The sequence below is a fragment of the Agelaius phoeniceus genome, chromosome 25, assembly GCF_051311805.1.
Source record: "Agelaius phoeniceus isolate bAgePho1 chromosome 25, bAgePho1.hap1, whole genome shotgun sequence".
Lineage (NCBI taxonomy): Eukaryota > Metazoa > Chordata > Aves > Passeriformes > Icteridae > Agelaius > Agelaius phoeniceus.
Genome location: NC_135289.1, coordinates 4274119 through 4291793, shown reverse-complemented (window position 1 = coordinate 4291793; position 17675 = coordinate 4274119). Strand labels below are relative to the sequence as shown.

The 17675-nt window shown below is 50.3% G+C and overlaps 3 protein-coding genes across 4 annotated transcripts in view; all 3 read left to right on the top strand.

Moving 5' to 3' along the window:
• Positions 1 to 6147, top strand: part of DENND2C (DENN domain containing 2C) — a 30298-nt gene extending 24151 nt beyond the window's left edge. Inside the window, 6 exon segments of the mRNA XM_054648825.2 lie at positions 62 to 239; positions 566 to 607; positions 1526 to 1631; positions 3233 to 3472; positions 5152 to 5238; positions 5804 to 6147. Of these exon segments, the coding sequence (XP_054504800.2) occupies positions 62 to 239; positions 566 to 607; positions 1526 to 1631; positions 3233 to 3472; positions 5152 to 5238; positions 5804 to 5835 (685 nt within the window). The 3' untranslated portion in view covers positions 5836 to 6147.
• A 280-nt stretch (positions 6148 to 6427) lies between these two features.
• Positions 6428 to 9795, top strand: BCAS2 (BCAS2 pre-mRNA processing factor). Its single transcript, XM_054648774.2, has 7 exons — positions 6428 to 6586; positions 6671 to 6763; positions 7136 to 7206; positions 7377 to 7538; positions 8185 to 8235; positions 8775 to 8855; positions 9354 to 9795. The coding sequence occupies exons 1-7, from the start codon at positions 6494 to 6496 to the stop codon at positions 9481 to 9483; spliced, it is 681 nt and encodes a 226-aa protein (XP_054504749.1). The 5' UTR covers positions 6428 to 6493; the 3' UTR covers positions 9484 to 9795.
• A 1509-nt stretch (positions 9796 to 11304) lies between these two features.
• Positions 11305 to 17675, top strand: part of TRIM33 (tripartite motif containing 33) — a 47579-nt gene continuing 41208 nt past the window's right edge. For both annotated transcript variants that reach the window (XM_077190653.1, XM_054648557.2), the window contains exon 1: positions 11305 to 11746. In XM_077190653.1, the coding sequence (XP_077046768.1) occupies positions 11320 to 11746 (427 nt within the window). In that variant the 5' untranslated portion in view covers positions 11305 to 11319. The remainder of the gene's footprint in view (positions 11747 to 17675) is intronic.

Here is a 17675-nt window from a genome sequence, read left to right as displayed (position 1 = left end):
AGTGACACCTGCCCTGAAGGAGACACTGACCACCTTTCCTGTGCTTCTCCCACCTCTCCAGCACTCTGTCTAAATGTGGGCACGCTGCAGTGGCAACTCTTTACCCCTTCACCTGGCAGCACACCTACATCCCTGTCCTGCCAGCTTCCATGATCGACATCGTGTGCTCTCCGACCCCATTCCTCATTGGCATCCTCTCCTGCTCCCTGCCACAGCTCTGGGACCTGCCCATAGAGGAGGTGAGGATATGTGAGACACAGACAGTGCCAGTGGGATGAGGTTGACCTCTCTGGAATAATCTCTGCATTCTGTCTGAGTATAAACTCTCAAAGTTCTCTGAGCCGCTTGGTGAATTTGCCAGATAAATGTCAGGATGTTCCAGCATTGTCAAAAATAAATAATATTCACTGTTCTCAGAGGCTGCACCCATGCAAAACTTGTGTTTTGTGTGTGACAGTCCTATTATAAAACATCCTGCATCTAAGAAAACAAATTAAAACCTGTTTTTTTTTTTTCATACAGCAACATACCTGGTTATGAGTCAGTGTGTTTTCTGTCTCCCCAGGTTCTGATTGTTGATCTTTGTGCTGACAAGTTCTTGCAAGAGGTGAGTGTAGCTTGTGGGTTTATGCCAGGAAAAGACACTGATGAAAAAGAATAATAAAAAGAAATCAGGAGAAGCTGGTGTTCATATGGAGACTCCAGTGGCTGAAGAAATACCTTGTAATCCTTTTGAACTGACAGAGAAGGGAACAGGCTCACAAATCCTGGTTGCAAGGTTGTGGTTGCATGAGGTGGAGAGCTCTGCAAAGCCAAAGATGCTGCTTATCTGAGCTGAATTTAAAAACTCCTACTTGGTTTCTTATGGGGAAGGGGATCCCTAAGATTCTCTGCTGCTTTTTGTCTGTCTCTCCCTGTTCTGTACAGCACTTCCTCCTCTCTCATCCAGCTGGGGGGTGTTTGTTGCTTTGGGTTCTTGTTTTTCCCAGGAGTGACAGTCTAGGGAACAAATGATCACAGTTCACTTGGGCTTCTCTGCTGAACATCCCCAAAAGTGCTTCTGCATCCTGACACAAGTTGCTATAAAAATGCTGGGGATTTCATTACTAGCTCAGGATATTTGCTTCTCCTTTTCCTTGCCTCACTGTTCTGTTTTGCATTGCAGCCTGCAACTGGAGAAAGGTATTAAAGGAATGGGGGATTTTTTAAACCATATTATTGAGACCTGTCATATTTTCTCAACAGACTTTTATTGGTTTTGTGTGTTTTACTGGTGAATTAAGCCTGAGTCTGTGTGGTGGCCAGTTGTGTGTGTGATTCTAATAAAATCTACTTGGGGCATGCTGAGCAAATGTGTTTCATTTCTGTGGCTGCAAGATAAATATATTGTCTCCCTTAAGATATATCACAGAATAACTCCTCTCTAACTGCTTTAGGCATGATAGAAATATTTCTAATCTACCCCCTGGTTCTCCTGCTGATGGGAATAACACAAAAATCCTTCCTTGGCTGTTTCTGTCTGTAGGTATCAGATGAGGATGAGATCCTGCCCCACAAACTGCAGGCTGCACTTGTACAAATCCTGGAAGAACGGAGTGAAATCCTGTCACACGAGCAGAGCGACACACAAGGTACTTTCTGTGGAAAAATTTCTGTGGAAAAATGTTTTCCATTAGTAGATCTCTACCATGGAGTTGATAAAAATGAGCAAATTGAACCAAATGCTAAGAAGTGACATTTTAGCTGTTTCTCTGTGGTCTTGCTGAGAACATCTTGTGAATGTGTGAGAAGTTTGGTGTGCTGACAGTTCCTCTTTTTACAGTTAGTGTGTGCAGAACTGTAGTTTCCTTTAGGCCAACGGCATTAGTTCCTTTGTGCTTTGAATTTTATTGTATCCAGTTGAACCCTGGATGCTGAAAATTTTAAACTTTCTATGCTGAAAGGCACAGACTCACCAGAGAGCATTTGACCTAAGGCTGTGGAGAAGGCTTCCAAAATTGATTAATAGCACTGGGATTATGGGTGTGGAGATGGCTAGAAGGGTGTAATGTCACAGGGTGGAAAATTCAGAGTTTGGGGTTTTAGAATATAGTAACAAAAATGAAACAAGATGGAGGTTTAGGGCAGAGACAGGTTGTACTTCTTCACCTTCTTCTTCCTTCTTCTCCATGGGTTTGGGGGGTATTTTGTAATTGGACAGAAAAGTCCACACTGCAGATTCTTTGGGATCACTTATTGGGTTAAAAGGGCAAATAATTTAGGTGTGATTTCTTAAAATTGGATAATTCAGCCTTAAAAGACCTGGTAACAAGGGATTGTTGGCCATTTTGTGCTTTGCTAATGAAAAGCTGTGGGACTCACAGTAGTGAGACTGTTTTACTGATAAGAAATAATGAACACCTGAGTCCAAACATGAACTACTGTCTCAAGTGCCTTCAATCCAGACCCAGGGAAGCTGATAAGAGAGTGTTTTAGTTTGGAAAGCCAGGTGCCTGCTAAGGAAGGCAGGAGCCTCCCCCAAATTGCTATAAATTTTAAATTAAGGGCTCTCAGGCAAAAAAAAATTCCCTCAGGAATAACAGTTCTTTACTAGGGAAGAAAGTAAAAGGATAAAATAAACAATGCAGTAAACCAAACCAACACTGCCAGAGTCAGAACCCAGCCTGACACCCTGTGGGTCAGGGTGTTGGCAGCAGAACCATTGGAATTGTGGCTCAGCCCTCCTGCAGTGCCAGGGCTGGTTCTGCTGGAGCAGGGATCCTGGAGAAAGGTGCAGTCTCTGCCTCTGAAGATCCAGGGGCAGAGGCAGCTGCTGTTCCTCTGGGCAATCCAGTGCAGAAGCTGTGCTGGTGTTCCAGAATCTCCAGATTCTATCCAGGTAGGAATGCTTGGCTGGTGTTCCAGAATCTCCAGATTATATCCAGGTAGGAATGCTTGGCTCCTCCCCCTGGGCTCACATCTCCTAATGGGATGCTGTAGTTCTTATCAGCCATGCAGGGACATTCCATAGCTGTTATCAGCAGATAATAATATTATAATAATAATTATCTGCTAATATTATAATAATAATTATCTCTCCAGAGGGAGGAGTGGTTATGGAAGAGATTAGGAAAACTGCCCACTTGACAAAAGACAACTGCCATACAGATGGCAAACAGAATCCATCTTGACATCTTGCCTTGCAATCTGGGACAGAGAGCAATGACCAAAGTGCCAAATGTCCTCCCCACAGGTGACACAAGCCTGAACTCCCTGGTGTCGGAGGCTTTTGTGCAGTTCTTTGTGGAGATCGTGGGGCACTACTCTCTGCACATGAGCGTGACGGAGCAGGGCCAGCGCGTGTTCCAGCGCGAGCCCTTCCGCAAGAGCCACGGCTCGCGCACCGTGCGCCACTTCCTGCACTGCTTCATGGAGACCCAGATGTTCGCCGGCTTCATCCAGGACCGCGAGCTCAGCAAGAGCCTGTCCAAAGGTGATGCCTTGTGGAGCCTTCTTGCAGCCTTTTGCTGGGTTTGGGGGTGTCCCCAGCAGGCTGCAGGAGTCCTGGGTAGTGCAGTCCTGTTCGGGACAGGCTGTCCGAGCTCCCAAGCAGTTCTCAGCCACAGGCGACCTTCCTCAGTGCCTGCCGCCATCCAGCCCCACTGCCTGCCACCATCCATCCTCAGTGCCTGCCACCATCCATCCTCAGTGCCTGCCACCATCCAGCCCCACTGCCTGCCACCATCCATCCTCACTGCCTGCCACCACCCAGCCCCACTCCCTGCCACCCTCCAGCCTCACTGCCTGCCACCCTCCAGCCTCACTGCCTGCCACCACCCAGCCTCACTGCCTGCCACCATCCATCCTCACTGCCTGCCACCATCCAGCCTCACTCCCTGCCACCATCCATCCTCACTGCCTGCCACCACCCAGCCTCACTGCCTGCCACCATCCATCCTCACTGCTGCCACCATCCATCCTCACTGCCTGCCACCACCCAGCCTCACTGCCTGCCACCATCCAGCCTCACTGCCTGCCACCCTCCAGCCCCACTGCCTGCCACCATCCATCCTCACTGCCTGCCACCATCCAGCCCCACTGCCTGCCACCATCCAGCCTCACTGCCTGCCACCATCCAGCCCCACTGCCTGCCACCCTCCAGCCTCACTGCCTGCCACCATCCAGCCTCACTGCCTGCCACCATCCAGCCCCACTGCCTGCCACCACCCAGCCTCACTCCCTGCCACCATCCATCCTCACTCCCTGCCACCATCCATCCTCACTGCCTGCCACCATCCGGCCCCACTGCCTGCCACCATCCAGCCTCACTGCCTGCCACCACCCAGCCTCACTGCCTGCCACCATCCATCCTCACTGCTGCCACCATCCATCCTCACTGCCTGCCACCACCCAGCCTCACTGCCTGCCACCATCCAGCCTCACTGCCTGCCACCATCCAGCCTCACTGCCTGCCACCACCCAGCCTCACTGCCTGCCACCATCCATCCTCACTGCCTGCCACCCTCCAGCCTCACTGCCTGCCACCATCCAGCCCCACTGCCTGCCACCACCCATCCTCACTCCCTCCCACCCTCCAGCCTCACTGCCTGCCACCATCCAGCCTCACTGCCTGCCACCCTCCAGCCTCACTGCCTGCCACCACCCATCCTCACTCCCTCCCACCCTCCAGCCTCACTGCCTGCCACCATCCAGCCTCACTGCCTGCCACCATCCATCCTCACTGCCTGCCACCATCCAGCCTCACTGCCTGCCACCATCCAGCCTCACTCCCTGCCACCATCCAGCCTCACTCCCTGCACGTCAGAGCCACCTCGCCCCTCAGCTGCTGCTGCTCTGGAGCTTTTTCCCTGCTCCAGCCTGGCTCTGGAGCTCTGGACGAGCTCTGGACAGGCCCTGGAAGGGCTCCCTGTGCTGAATCAAACCAGAATCAAACCAATCACATGCCCTGTGCCCTTGTAATTACTCAAAATAATTCAGTTTATAAAGCAAAGAATTTCTCCATCTCTCTCTCTTCTCATTCATCCTGCAACTTACACACACCACATACAAGATTTTCTTTTGGGGCCTTGTTAATCATGATGCCACATGCTAAAAGGTGGAGTAACTCATTGGGTGAGTGATTTTTAATTTTTAAATTTTTTTTCTCTTTAGGCCTTTTTGAGGTCCGTGCCTTGGAGTATTTGGAGCGTATTCCAGAGACGGAACGAACTGGAATGAACAAAATCCTTCGCAGTCTTGGTAAAGGAACACCCCTTGCTTTTGTTCATTTTTTTAAAATTAATTGTAGCTATGGAATAATTAATTTGTTACAAAGGAGAGGAACGTTCCTTCTTCTCCTTCTGCACCTGGGTTCCCTTGTTTGCATTTACTGTTTCAGGGGACAGTGAACACTGTGTAAGATTTTTCTTTTCTTTTTAAGCTTTTGTATCTTTAGATAAAATTTGTGGGAGTTGCTGTTCTGAGCGCTTGTTCCTTAACTTTGGTCCGGGCTGAGGACGTGCCCAGGGGACAGAAGTTGTGTCTGCTGGCAGAGGTTCCCATGTGTGGCTTTCCACCTCAGGCTTCTCAGCCTGATGAGTCCTGGAGTGTCTCCAGCTCACAGAATCCCACAATGATTTGGGTGGGAAGGGACCAGTTCTGCCATGGCAGGGACATCTCCCACTGTCCCAGGCTGCTCCAAGCCCTGCCCAGCCTGGCCTTGGACACTGCCAGGGATCCAGGAGCAGCCCCAGCTGCTCTGGGCACCTGTGCCAGGGCCTTGCCACCCTCACCTAAAGCTCCCAATGCTGTTTTTTCTCTGCAGGCAGTAAAATGAAATTCCTCCAGAAGAAGTGACCGGGTGCTGCTGCGGGACAGCGGCGGAGGGGGAACCATGGACCCTGCCCGGGCTGGACTGAGCTGGGCCCCAGGAGGGCCGGGCTGGGCTGGGGGCTCTGCATGAGCTGTGGGAACAACCGGCATGGGGATTGATAACAGCCCATGGATCCATAACCAGTTCCGTGGATCGATAACAGCCCGTGGATCGATAACAGCTCGTGGATCAATAACCAGTTCCCTGGACTGATAACAGCTCATGGATCGATAACCAGTTCCATAGACCGATAAGCAGTTCCATGGATCAATAACAGCCCATCCGATCCAACCCTTCACGTGTCTCAGTTCCTTAAGGGGGCGTGGCCTGGCGGGGAGAGGCGGGACCGGGCAGGGAGGGGCGGGACCAGGGGTGGAGTCGCTCCGGGAGAGGCGGAACCGGGCAGGGAGGGGCAGGGCCAGGGTCGGAATTACACCGAGAGGGGCAGCGCAGGCCTGGCAACGCTCCGGGAGCGGCGGGACCGGAGCCGGAGTCAACCGGGAGGGGCGGGGCCTGGGCTGAGGGGCGGGCCGGGAAGGGGCGGGGTTTGATCACTGGGGGCGGGGCTTGCGCCCTAGCCGTGCGCGGTCCCACTGGGCGTGACGTGAGTGCGCACGCGCAGTGCGCGCGGCCGCGGCCAAGATGTCGGGCCCAGGGCTGGTGGCCGGGGATGTCGTGGTGGACGCGCTGCCTTACTTCGACCAGGGCTACGAGGCTCCGGGCGTGCGGGAGGCGGTGCGTGCGGGGCCGGGGCGGCGGCAGGGAGGGGCCGGGGCGGCGGGCGGGCTGCCCGCCTGCCTGACGGCCCGTGTGCGTTAGGCCGCGGCGCTGGTGGAGGAGGAGACGCGGCGGTACCGGCCGACCAAGAACTACCTGAGCTACCTGCCCGCGCACGACTACAGCGCCTTCGAGGTGAGCTGAGGCGGCTCCCAGAGCCCGGCACGGTCCCTCACCGTACCCCGACCGGGCTCCCGCGCCCCCATAGCCCGGTTGTCCCACTGCGTAACCTGGCTGGGACAGACCCTGCCTGTCCCCGTCCTTCCCCTGTGCCCACCGCCGTACCCCTCCTGTGTCTTTCCCTCGTTACCCGTTTGTGTCCTGTCCCCGTCCCTCTTCCGTACCCCCCTTATGTGCCCACCGCCGTACCCCTTCTATGTCTCTCCCCGTGTCCCGGCTGTCCCTTCCCCGTTACCTGTTTGTGTCCTGTCCTCGTCCTCCCCACCACACCCCGCTTGTGTCGCCCCTCGTTGTTCCCCCTGTCCCTCACCGCTGCCTTACCCACAGACCGAGATCATGCGGAACGAGTTCGAGCGCCTGGCGGCCCGGCAGCCCCTGGAGCTGCTCAGTATGAAGAGGTGAGGGGGACCAGCAGGGCCGTGCCCGGTGCCCCGGGGTGAGCCGTGCCCCAGGGTGAGCCGTGCCCACTGCCCCGGGGTGAGCCATGCCCACTGCCTCGGGGTGAGCCATGCCCACTGCCCCGGGTGAGCCGTGCCTGGTGCCCAAGATGAGCCCCTGCCCTTTGCAGGTACGAGCTGCCCGCCCCCTCCTCCGGGCAGAAGAACGACATCACGGCGTGGCAGGAGTGTGTGAACAATTCCATGGCACAGCTGGAGCACCAGGCCGTGCGCATTGAGAACCTGGAGCTCATGTCCCGGCACGGCTGCAATGCCTGGAAGGTGTACAACGAGTAAGGCCTCAGCTGCTCTGCTGGACACCAAGTTCTGTGTTGAATTTCTGTCTGTTTATTGGGTGTAAATCCTTTGGAATTTAGCCTGGAACAGATGAACCTCTGTAAGAGAAAGAAGAGGCTGATCTCAAAGCTGTCTCTGTGGCCAAGAAACAGCATGTGTCTTAATACATCCCAGTCTTGAATGTTGTGGGTTGTTGTTGATGATAGTGGGTGTTAATTAAGGCTACTGATAGCCTGTGAAGGAATAACTCAGTAATGGAAATGAAGATGAGTTACTACAGATCCTGGACTTAGCCTGGAGCTGTAAGAAAGCTGTTTCAAAAGCCAAGAAAAGGTTGTAGAGTGTGGCTGCAGGAAGCACTGGGGCTATTTCAGACAGAGAATTTTAATGCCCACTTTTGAGAAGGGTTGGCTGAGCCTTAGATAAAAGAGTAGGCCAAAGGAATTCCAAACTGAGAGAAGGCAGGGAGCTCCTGAGCTCAGAGAGAAGGAAAGCAGGTAAAGGATCTGCTGGCTGGGCCAAGGTGCTGCAGGGACTTGTTGGATCCTTAACTCTGAGAAGTTAAATGTCAGCTGAAATGGGCCTGAGGGCCTGATTTACCATTTGTGTGTTTTTAATGCTTTGCTTGCATTCTGTCATCAGGCACCTGGTTCATATGATAGAACAAGCCCAGAAAGAGCTTCAGAAATTGAGGTGGGTCATTCTTATTTATATTTTTGTACTGAAATTGTAAGTGAACCTTTCTCTCCCCCCCATGCTATACAGAGGAAGATGTATGTGCTGGCTGCTGCCATGGTCACAGGGAAAAAGACTCAGTAAAAACAATAATTAAGAAATGTGACCCTGCTCTCCCCAGACAGTCACATTCATCATGTATCATGAGTCTGTTCTACTCAAAATTCTGTGTTTGTTTGTTTGAACCTCTGCTCTGGATTTGTGGAATTCTCCCTGAAGTTACCAGATGTAAAATTTCATTTTACCACTGATAATTTAATGTGCAGTTGTCTCTGTAAGAACATCTTCCCTCATGCTGGGTTTGGCCTTTTATTTATCTCAGGGTTCTCTGTCAGCCCTGTACTGAGATTTGTCCATCTGGATGTTGTCATTACAGTCCTGGCTACACAAATGTTTTCTGGCAGTACTTCTAGGGATTGAGTGTACTTGGAAATTAGCAACAGGTACTGCAGATGCCAAAGAAATGAGGAAATAAAAATACATCTTTTTCTCCCCAGGAAAAATATTCAAGACCTGAACTGGCAGAGGAAGAACATGCAGCTCACAGCTGGGGCTAAGCTGAGAGAGATGGAATCCACGTGAGTATTGATATTTCTCTGTTAACCCTTTAACAGCTTTCCCTATTGCTTGAAATTCACTTGGAATTCAGTGATGCTTTGGTGCTGCTGTAGGATACTGCTCCTTTGCAGGAAGTGTTTTAAAATATTTGTAGTTTGGTTCCATATTGTATTTGCTGAGGTTGAGTGAATCAACAGGTGGGAAGAGGGTATATTTATTAGATGTTTCAAATTTCCTAAATTCTCTTAAACTCTTCTTTATCCCAATATTGGCAGTTGGTGGATGAGTTAAGTCATTATTTTTTTTGTGTTTTCAGGTTTAACAGGATTAAAAATTACTCATTGTCACTTTGGTTGTTCCAATGACCATTGATGTCAACTGAGGATTATCATGTGTTAGGAAGAATACTGCTTTATTTGGTTTTTCTGCTTGCTTTGGAGAAATGGTTGTATTTGATTTTTAACCAGAGGACTGTTACATAACACCTAAAGGCTCTTTTTATTTCTTTTCCCTTCCAGGTGGGTCTCTCTTGTCAGTAAAAATTATGAGATTGAACGAACTATTGTGCAGCTGGAAAATGAAATTTCACAAATCAAGCAGCAGCATGGAGAAGCAAACAAGGAGAATATCCAGCAAGACTTTCAGTGAATTAATCCTGACTTATCTTAGTGCTGCATGTGTTAAAAGCTACAAAGCAGACACTTTGGAGATGCTGTGTCTGTAGACACCTCTAGCTGCAGTTGTGTGAGGTGGTAAAAGGGTATTTCCATCCTTTCTTTTCCTTGTTTTAAATTCTAGGAGGAGGTAGGGTGGACTCTAAACATTCTGTTTAAATGTACTACAGCCACCACTAAATGTACTGTGAATTGTTTCACTTTTTCTATACTTAAAGCAGGAGTTCTTAAAGCAGGAGCTTGTGTTGTGTTTTCCCCTACACCTTTAATAAATCCTGTTTTGCTATTTCTCTGGTTTCTGCTTCATGTCCAAAGCCCAGAGCTGTGGAGAGGAGATGGCTGGGCCAGGTGGATCCTGAGAATCCCCTGCAGGGGAAGTGGGGGGAAACTGGAATTTGGGGTGGGGAAGTGTCTCTGCAGCACTGGGGCTGTGCAGTGCCCACAGAGGAGCTGGGTAATAATTAGCATTGACTCCATGATTCAAAGGAGGCCAATCAATCTCTTTATTATATTATATCATTATTAAGAAACCCATGGCTTTTATAGATAGTATACAAATATAATATACAAATATCATATATTTATGATACAGGTTCACCTAATTGGTCCTCCAGTCCAAACACCATCACCATTGGCTAATTAGGAAACCACCCTTCGGTAAATAAATCTCACATGTTCACAATAGCAGGTGCAGTAAGTGAATATAAGAATTGTTTCTCATTCTTTTCTCTGATCTCCTCACAGCCTTCCCCAGAAAGGCCTGGGAAAGTTGTGTGTTGCTCTCTGTGGCCAGAGAGCTGCTGCCATGTGCCACCTCCTGCCCTGTTCCTGATGTTGGGAATAATTCCTGATCTTCCTGCTCCCACTGCCCTGTCCCCATCTCTGACTCCCATCCTGATGCACTGCTCCATGTCCTGGTGCCCTTCCCCATCCTGCTGCTCTGTTCACCATCCCAGTGGGATATTCCCAATCCAGATCTGCTATTTCCTGTTCCTGATGCCCTATTCTCCATCCTGGTCCATTATTCCCATTCTGGTCCATTATTCCCCATCCTGGTGTCCTATTCCCCTTCCCCATGGGTGTTCCTTATCCTAGTGCTTTGTTCCCTATCCCAGGGGGTTATTCCCTGTCCTGGTGCCCCATTCCCCCACCCCAGTGCATTATTCCCAGTCCCAATGGGTCATTCCCTTTCCTGGAGCGTTATTCCCCATCCCAATGGGTACTCCCCATGCCGATGGATATTCCCCGTCCTGATGGGTTATTCCCGGGGCGTTATTCCCCTTCCCTCTGGGTATTCCCCGTCTTCACGCGTTATTCCCCGTCCCCTGTGGGTTATTCCCCTCCCCCGTACGGAAGGGTTATTCCCCACCCCGGTGCGGTATTCCCCCTCCCGATGGGGCATTCCCCAGCCCGGTGCGGTGTTTGCCGGTGCGGTATTCCCCAGCCCAGTGCGTTATTCCCCAGCCCGGTGCGCTGTTCCCGATGCGTTATTCCCTATTCCCGGTGCGCGGTTCTCTATTCCCAGTGCATTATTCCCTATTCCCGGTACGTTATTCCCCAGCCCGGTTATCCGTTCCCGAGGGCGTTCCCGAAGGGGGCGTGGCCACGCCCCTACCGCCACCACCGCCCAATAGGCTCTCAGCCGTCGGCACATAGCCCCGCCTCCCCGTGACGTCACAACCCGCCCTCCCGGCCGCGCCGTTGCCGCGGGAGCGCGCGCGCGTGCGCGGCGCCGGTCCCGCCCGGTCCCGCCCGGTGACGCGGTGACGCGGAGCGTGCGCGGAGCGGGGTCGGGTTCAAAGGAGGAAACATGGCGGAAAACAAAGGAGGCGGCGGCGGCGGGGACGCGGCCGCCGAGGCCGCGCCGGGCGGCGGCGGCTGTCTGGAGCCTCCCGCCGGCTCGCCGTCCGCCGCCGCGCCGCCCGAGGAGCGCGAGAGCCCCGGGGCGGCGGCGGCGGAGCGCGGCGGCGGCGAGGCCGAGGCCGAGGCGGCGGCGGGGCCCGGTGCGGCGGCGGGGCCCGGCCCCAGCCCGGTGCCGCCGCTGACGCCCGCGGCGCCGGGGCCGTTCTCGCTGCTGGACACGTGCGCGGTGTGCGCGCAGAGCCTGCAGAGCCGGCGGGAGGCCGAGCCCAAGCTGCTGCCCTGCCTGCACTCCTTCTGCCGCCGCTGCCTGCCCGAGCCCGAGCGCCAGCTCACCGTGCCCGTGCCCGGCGGCGCCAACGGCGACGTGCAGCAAGGTGAGCGCGGGGCTCCTCCGGGACATCCCGCACACAGCGCGGGGATCCCCGGGCCCGTCCGGGAGCGCGGGGGCTGCGATCGGGGGGCTGCGATCGGGGGGCTGCGGGATGCTGCGATCGGGGGGCTGCGGCAGCGCAGGGGCGGCGGGGATCGGGAGCGATCGGGAGCGCGGATCGCGGCCGGGGCTGTCCGTCCCGGGAAGGACGGACCTGTTGGAGCGGGCAGAGTTGGTGGGAGGGGTGGAGCAGCCCTGCTCTGAGGGGATTGGGGTATTCTGGAGAAGAGAAGCTCCAGGGAGACCCCAAAGCCTCTCCCGATGCCTAAAGGAAGTAGGTAATAAAAATAAGGACAGAGTTTTTAGCGGCACCTGTTGCGATAGGACCGGGGGTAATGGTTTTAAACTGGAGCAGGATCGGTTTAGATTAAGTGTAAGGAAGAAATGTTTACCATGAGGGTGTTAAAACATCGGAACAAATTGCTCAGGGAGGCGGTGGAAACATTTCAGTGTCAGGCTGGACCAGGCTCCGAGCAACCTGCTCGAATCTGAGATGTCCCTGCCCGTGACAGGGGGGTTGCACTAATGCCCTTTAAAGGCCTTTTCCAACCCCAAATATTCTGTCATTCTCTCCTCCTGTGTGTTTTGTGTTGGCTCTCAGCGGTGACACAGCGGGGGTGGGCAGCTGCTGGGTTCTCCAGCGCTGGGGTGAAACGTGTCTGGTTAAATTGAGATTCACTCTTGTTGCAGTATGACCTGCCCAGGTGGGAACGCTGTGTGCACTGCCCCTGCTTTGCCGAGCACTGAGATAATACCTTGCAGTGCTGTTTGTCAGCTCTGCCTCTACAGAATTTGTACCAGGGAACAGGAGTGCACTGCTCCTTCCACCTGCTCTTAGCAGAACCGCAGCTTGGATTTGATTTTTCTTTTCTAAAATGTGTTCAGGGATGGGATTGAAAAGCTTTGAGAGCTTTAGATGGGGTGACTCACGGGCTGTGTGTACAGAGCAAAGTAGGGCCCTGGTAAGTGGTTTTGCAGGTCCTAAATGGGCTCTCTGGTCAGGGAGACCTTGTTTGGTGACATCTTTATACTCAAGCCCTTCCTGTGTTCCTCAGTGAGGGAATTAACTTGGCTTGGTAGAGATTTTTTCATCCAGACTGTTCAGAAGTCCATCTAGGATGTGATCTTAGGAAGTTCGTTGGTGTTAAAAAGATGATGTATTAAATACAGTTTACCTATGCACTCAGGTGGTTTTGTGATCCATGTCTTTAAATACCACAATCTACATTTTGTGTAATATCATAGAGTGACAGAATGATTTGGTTTGGAGGGGACTTCAAAACCCATCCAGTCCCACCCCTGCCTTGGACAGGGACACTTTCCACTATCCCAGGTTGCTCCAAACCCCATCCAGCCTGGCCTTGAACACTTCCAGGGATCCAGAGGCAGCCCCAGCTGCTCTGGGCACCTGTGCCAGGGCCTGCCCACCCTGCCAGGGCAGTGATCTGCCAGTGACACACACAGAACTTGGGAGGCAGGGTTTATTTTGTTAGCAGTTAGCAGGATTATCTGAGTCCTGCTGTGTCTGTGGGAGGTGTCTTCCCCACAGGTGTGGGAACCACTGGGTACAAACTGGAATATCACTTCTTGTTGTACACGTTTTAAGAATGCTTGTTGGTGTGCTTTGGTGTAGAAAGAGTTTGTGTTTGGACTGTTGCAACAAAAAAGTTTTAGGTGATGTGAGCAAGGTGCAGGAGCATCTTTGATGTGAGGAGAGACTGCAGGGCTGGGCCTGGTTAGTCTGGAGAAGGGAAGACTGAAAGGGGATCCCATCAATCTGTAGGAATATTTCCAGGCTGGGTCAGAGGATGGTGTCAGGCTCGTTTCAGTGGTGCCCAGGGCAGGCCAAGGAGCAATGGCCATCAATTATAACCCAAGGAGTTCCACCTGAGTGAGAAAGAAATTCTTGCTGTGGAGGGTGGCAGAGCCCCGGAGCAGCTGCCCAGGGAAGGGGTGGAGTCTCCTTTTCTGGACACATTCCAAACCCACCTGGACACATTCCTGAGCCATCTGCTCCAGGTGACTGGGTGATCTGCACAGGTCCCTTCCAACACAGGTGCTGCTGTGGGATTGTCTTGTAGGGCTGTGGATCCAGCTGTGGATCCAGCTGTGGTGCCACCTCAGCCTGCACGAGCACAGGAACTGGCAGCTACATCCTGATGTCTCTGGATATTTAGTTTTAATCTCTGTTTCCTTAGGAAAGTAGGAAATGCTCTTGGGCCAAAATTTGGCTGGAGTCAAATATTTCCAATTTCTAGAGGGAATCTCCTCAAGGACTTATAAGGAGAAATTAGTTTCTTTTATATTTGGTACTTTTCCAGTTGGGATTAAAAGTACACCCTGAAATATGGTAAGATTGGCTCATCCTCAGCTGAGGGTGGGCCATGGACCAGCAGAGGCATTTTTGTGGGCAGCTCTCTGCACCTTGACGCTGGAATCAGTTGGAATCATGGAATCATATTATGCACAATGTTATGGAGTGGCACAGGAGATGGTTGCCATTAAATCAGACAGAAAATGGACATTCTGAGCCTCCTGAGAGGCACCACAGTGCTTAGTCACACAGGTTCCTTCCCTCTTCTGGTAGTCACAAAGTGTGAAGTGTTACTTCCACTTCTGCTGATTCTCAAGTCTCCTTCATGACGAGCAGGTGCTTTTTCATGAAGGAAGAATTCAAGAGAAATGGCACCTGTAGCTGTACCTGGGGCAGGTTACCAGGCTCTCACTGCTGGATTGTGTCCCTACTATATTTCAGCATCTCTTCACATAAACCAGAAAAGTACAAGTGATGTTTTCCTGGTTCCTTTCTTAATTAGTTTGAGAGTTTGCTCAGTGAGAGCTGTCAGGACTTGAAACAGTAGATATGTGTATTTATTGGGTAAAAGCTGTGGAAAAGGAGTGTGAGGTTGGTGCCCCAGAGCAGTTCTGTGAGTGACAGCACCTCCTCTGCCCTCCTGGAGATTTGGATCTGGATCAGCATCTCTGCCTCTGCCAGGCTCCCACTCCCTTCAGAGCCACTGCTGAGGAAGGCAGAAGAATCACCTCAATTCCTAAAAGTTAGAGAATCCCTCACTAAAGCTTAAAAGAATGATCTGAAGTTGTGGTTTGCTGTATTAAAAACAAGTTCTTGGTGGGTCACACCTGTTTTGCTGGTGAAAAGGGTTTATTTTGCTGTTGATTACATTTATGTAGGGAAAAAATAGAAAATTCTCGTTTTATATATTTAAAACATATGCATTTGTTTAACATGAAAATCGTATAATATCATATTCAGTTTAATTTCTAAATTGGTTATGGGAATGTGCATTTTATATAATATTTCAGTTAATATAATATATTAATTCATATAATATTTCAGCATTCATATAATATTTCAGTTTAATTTAACTGAATATCATATCATATTCAGTTGAATTTCTAAATTGGTTATGGGAATGTGCATTTTATTTGGTGGATGGGTGATTTTGTGGTGGTGTTTCAGCTGTCCAACTGGACTCCTCCTTTCAGCCTGAGTAGCTTACAAGGAAATGCCTGCATTTGTATCACAGTATTCTGAAAAAAATCCCTGATTTCCAAGTTAGAGATTTCAGACTGTAACAGATACTGTAAAACAACTGCTCCTGCACCTGCTGCTCCTGGAGGTGAGGTTGTTTTGTAGTTTCACTGCCTGGGTGAGATATTTCCAATCTCTCTAAAGAAGATTATCTCAGCAGAGAGAGCGTGGGGCTCTCCCAGCTCCTTGGGAATGCCCCAATTCCAATTAGGCTGAAGAACCAAATGAGCTGAAAAACCTCCACAGTTGGTTGTGTGTGTAAACTGAGGAACAGCACATTTACTACCAGAGCTGTGATGTGTGGTACCAGAAATGGGTTTGATGTGCTGAATTCAGCTCCTGTACCCACTGTTGTTGTGTTGTATTAATCACACATAAAGGATTTTTGTTTCTTGTTTTTTTAAATTTGCTGTGAAAGGAGAACATAAAAGGTCTGATGTGTATAAGGATGTGACATATCCCTTACCCTGAGTTTGGTGGGAGTTACTGTATTTTCAGTCTAAAAGAATGAAAATTCCTGCATCAAATAAGGCTCTTTAAGCTGTTTAAATCCAGCATCTTAAGTTTTATTAAACTGGATGTGAGTAGACATCACCTGAACTCTTTTGATTCTTTACTTTTCCCCTGTGTTCATAAGTGAGGCTCAAGACTATATGCTGAGTCCTGGAAAATATTCAGTTCATATTCTGGACTTACTAAAAATCTTGCTGTGAAACTTAAATTTCAGTTTAAATTAATAGTGTATTGTAAAATATTTCCATCAGACAACATTAAGGCAAGTGTTATTTTTATAAGAATTAATATCTGTGGCAGCTGTAATTTGCTTTTATTATTAACTATAATGTATTGTCAGTTCAGTGTGTGATAATTGCAATATAGTCAAGGATTGTTCAAAAAACAAAAAGCTGAGCTAGGAATAGACCTTGAAAGCAGGTAATTTTTTAAAATGTATTTTTATTCTGACAGATTTCAATCTGATTGTATCACTCCCTTGACCTGTGAGGGTTTGTTTCAAGGTCTAATCACTGAAATTAGAGCAGGGTTTTGATGTATGGCTGTGCAGAAACATGTTTGAACCATTGCAGTGCTAAGAGAAATAAATATTATGCACAATATTATGGAGTAACTACTATTGGATTTGTCACCCAGTCAATGGGACCTGGCAGGGATTCATTCCTGAGAGGGTGATTCCCTGCCAAGCCTGAGCCCAGAAGGAAACCTGGAGTTACTGGGTTGCACAAGTGCTTGCAAATATTTCCTGAACTGGGAAGTTTCATTGTCATTGTGATGCCTTGAGAAGGCTGAGCTGGAAGAGAGACCAGACAGAGTTAGAGAATAAAGCAGGGGTTTATTAAAACTCTCAGAGTTACAGAATAAAGCAGGGATTTATTAAAACTCTCAGAGTTACAGAATAAAGCAGGGATTTATTAAAACTCTCAGAGTTACAGAATAAAGCAGGGATTTATTAAAAGCTTCAATGGATCCACCTTGGGCAGCACAAGAGCCCAGCCAGGGCTGCACCCAAGATGAACCCAAATGATCACAAAATGAACCCAAGATGAACCAAAATGGTCACAAAATGGACACATGGGGTCTCTCACTTTGATAAGTTTTAGTCTATTTGCATATTGGAGTTAATTGTCCAATTACAGCTTTAGTCCCATCTTTGTTTTTCTCTCTTCAGCCCACGTTGTTTGTGCTCTTGGGCCTGGAATTTGGGTGGCTGTCCTTGGTCCCCAGCTAGAGCAGGAATTATTTTTTCTCCCCACTCTGAAGAGAGTTCACCATCCCCTTATAAGAAGCTCAGACCCACACACTAAATCAGCACAGAATCTGAAAAATACAAAAGCTAAACCTGAGGCATCAGTTGTGACAGTGTAAATATCTGAAAGGACTTGAATTATCTCCTCAGTATTTCTGTGGGGGGAATCAGTGTGGCACTGCCCCCAGCCCAAGGCTGTGTGTGGAACCAGATGTCTCAAATGGTGCTGCTTGCTCAACAGAATTTAGATTTTGGGAGGTTGACTGTCAGGGGATGATGTGGTGGTTTCAGGCTTGTGCTCATCCCATGGATCAGCAGAATTTGAAGCCATTCTTTGGCACAAACTGGTTGGAGTGGGCATCACTGGGGTGGGGTGGCAGGGCCAGGTGTGCCCAGCCCTGCCCAGAGCTGCTTTGGTGACAGCAGTGACAGGAGGCTCCTCCAGCCTGCTCCAGGTGTGCTGGGATGAGCAGTGCTGGACCATCCTCCTTGGAGCCTAGGGAGCACAAATCCCTTTGTTCCTGCTGGCACTGGCCTGGGGGAATCAGAAAAACAGAA

Excerpts from the sequence above, each read along its gene's own strand:
- BCAS2 (XM_054648774.2), top strand. The coding sequence starts at position 6,494 with ATGTCGGGCCCAGGGCTGGTGGCCGGGGATGTCGTGGTGGACGCGCTG. Across the intron at positions 7,207-7,376 it reads GAGCTGCTCAGTATGAAGAG|GTACGAGCTGCCCGCCCCCT; the intron begins GTGAGGGGGACC and ends TGCCCTTTGCAG. Across the intron at positions 8,236-8,774 it reads AAAGAGCTTCAGAAATTGAG|GAAAAATATTCAAGACCTGA; the intron begins GTGGGTCATTCT and ends TTTTCTCCCCAG.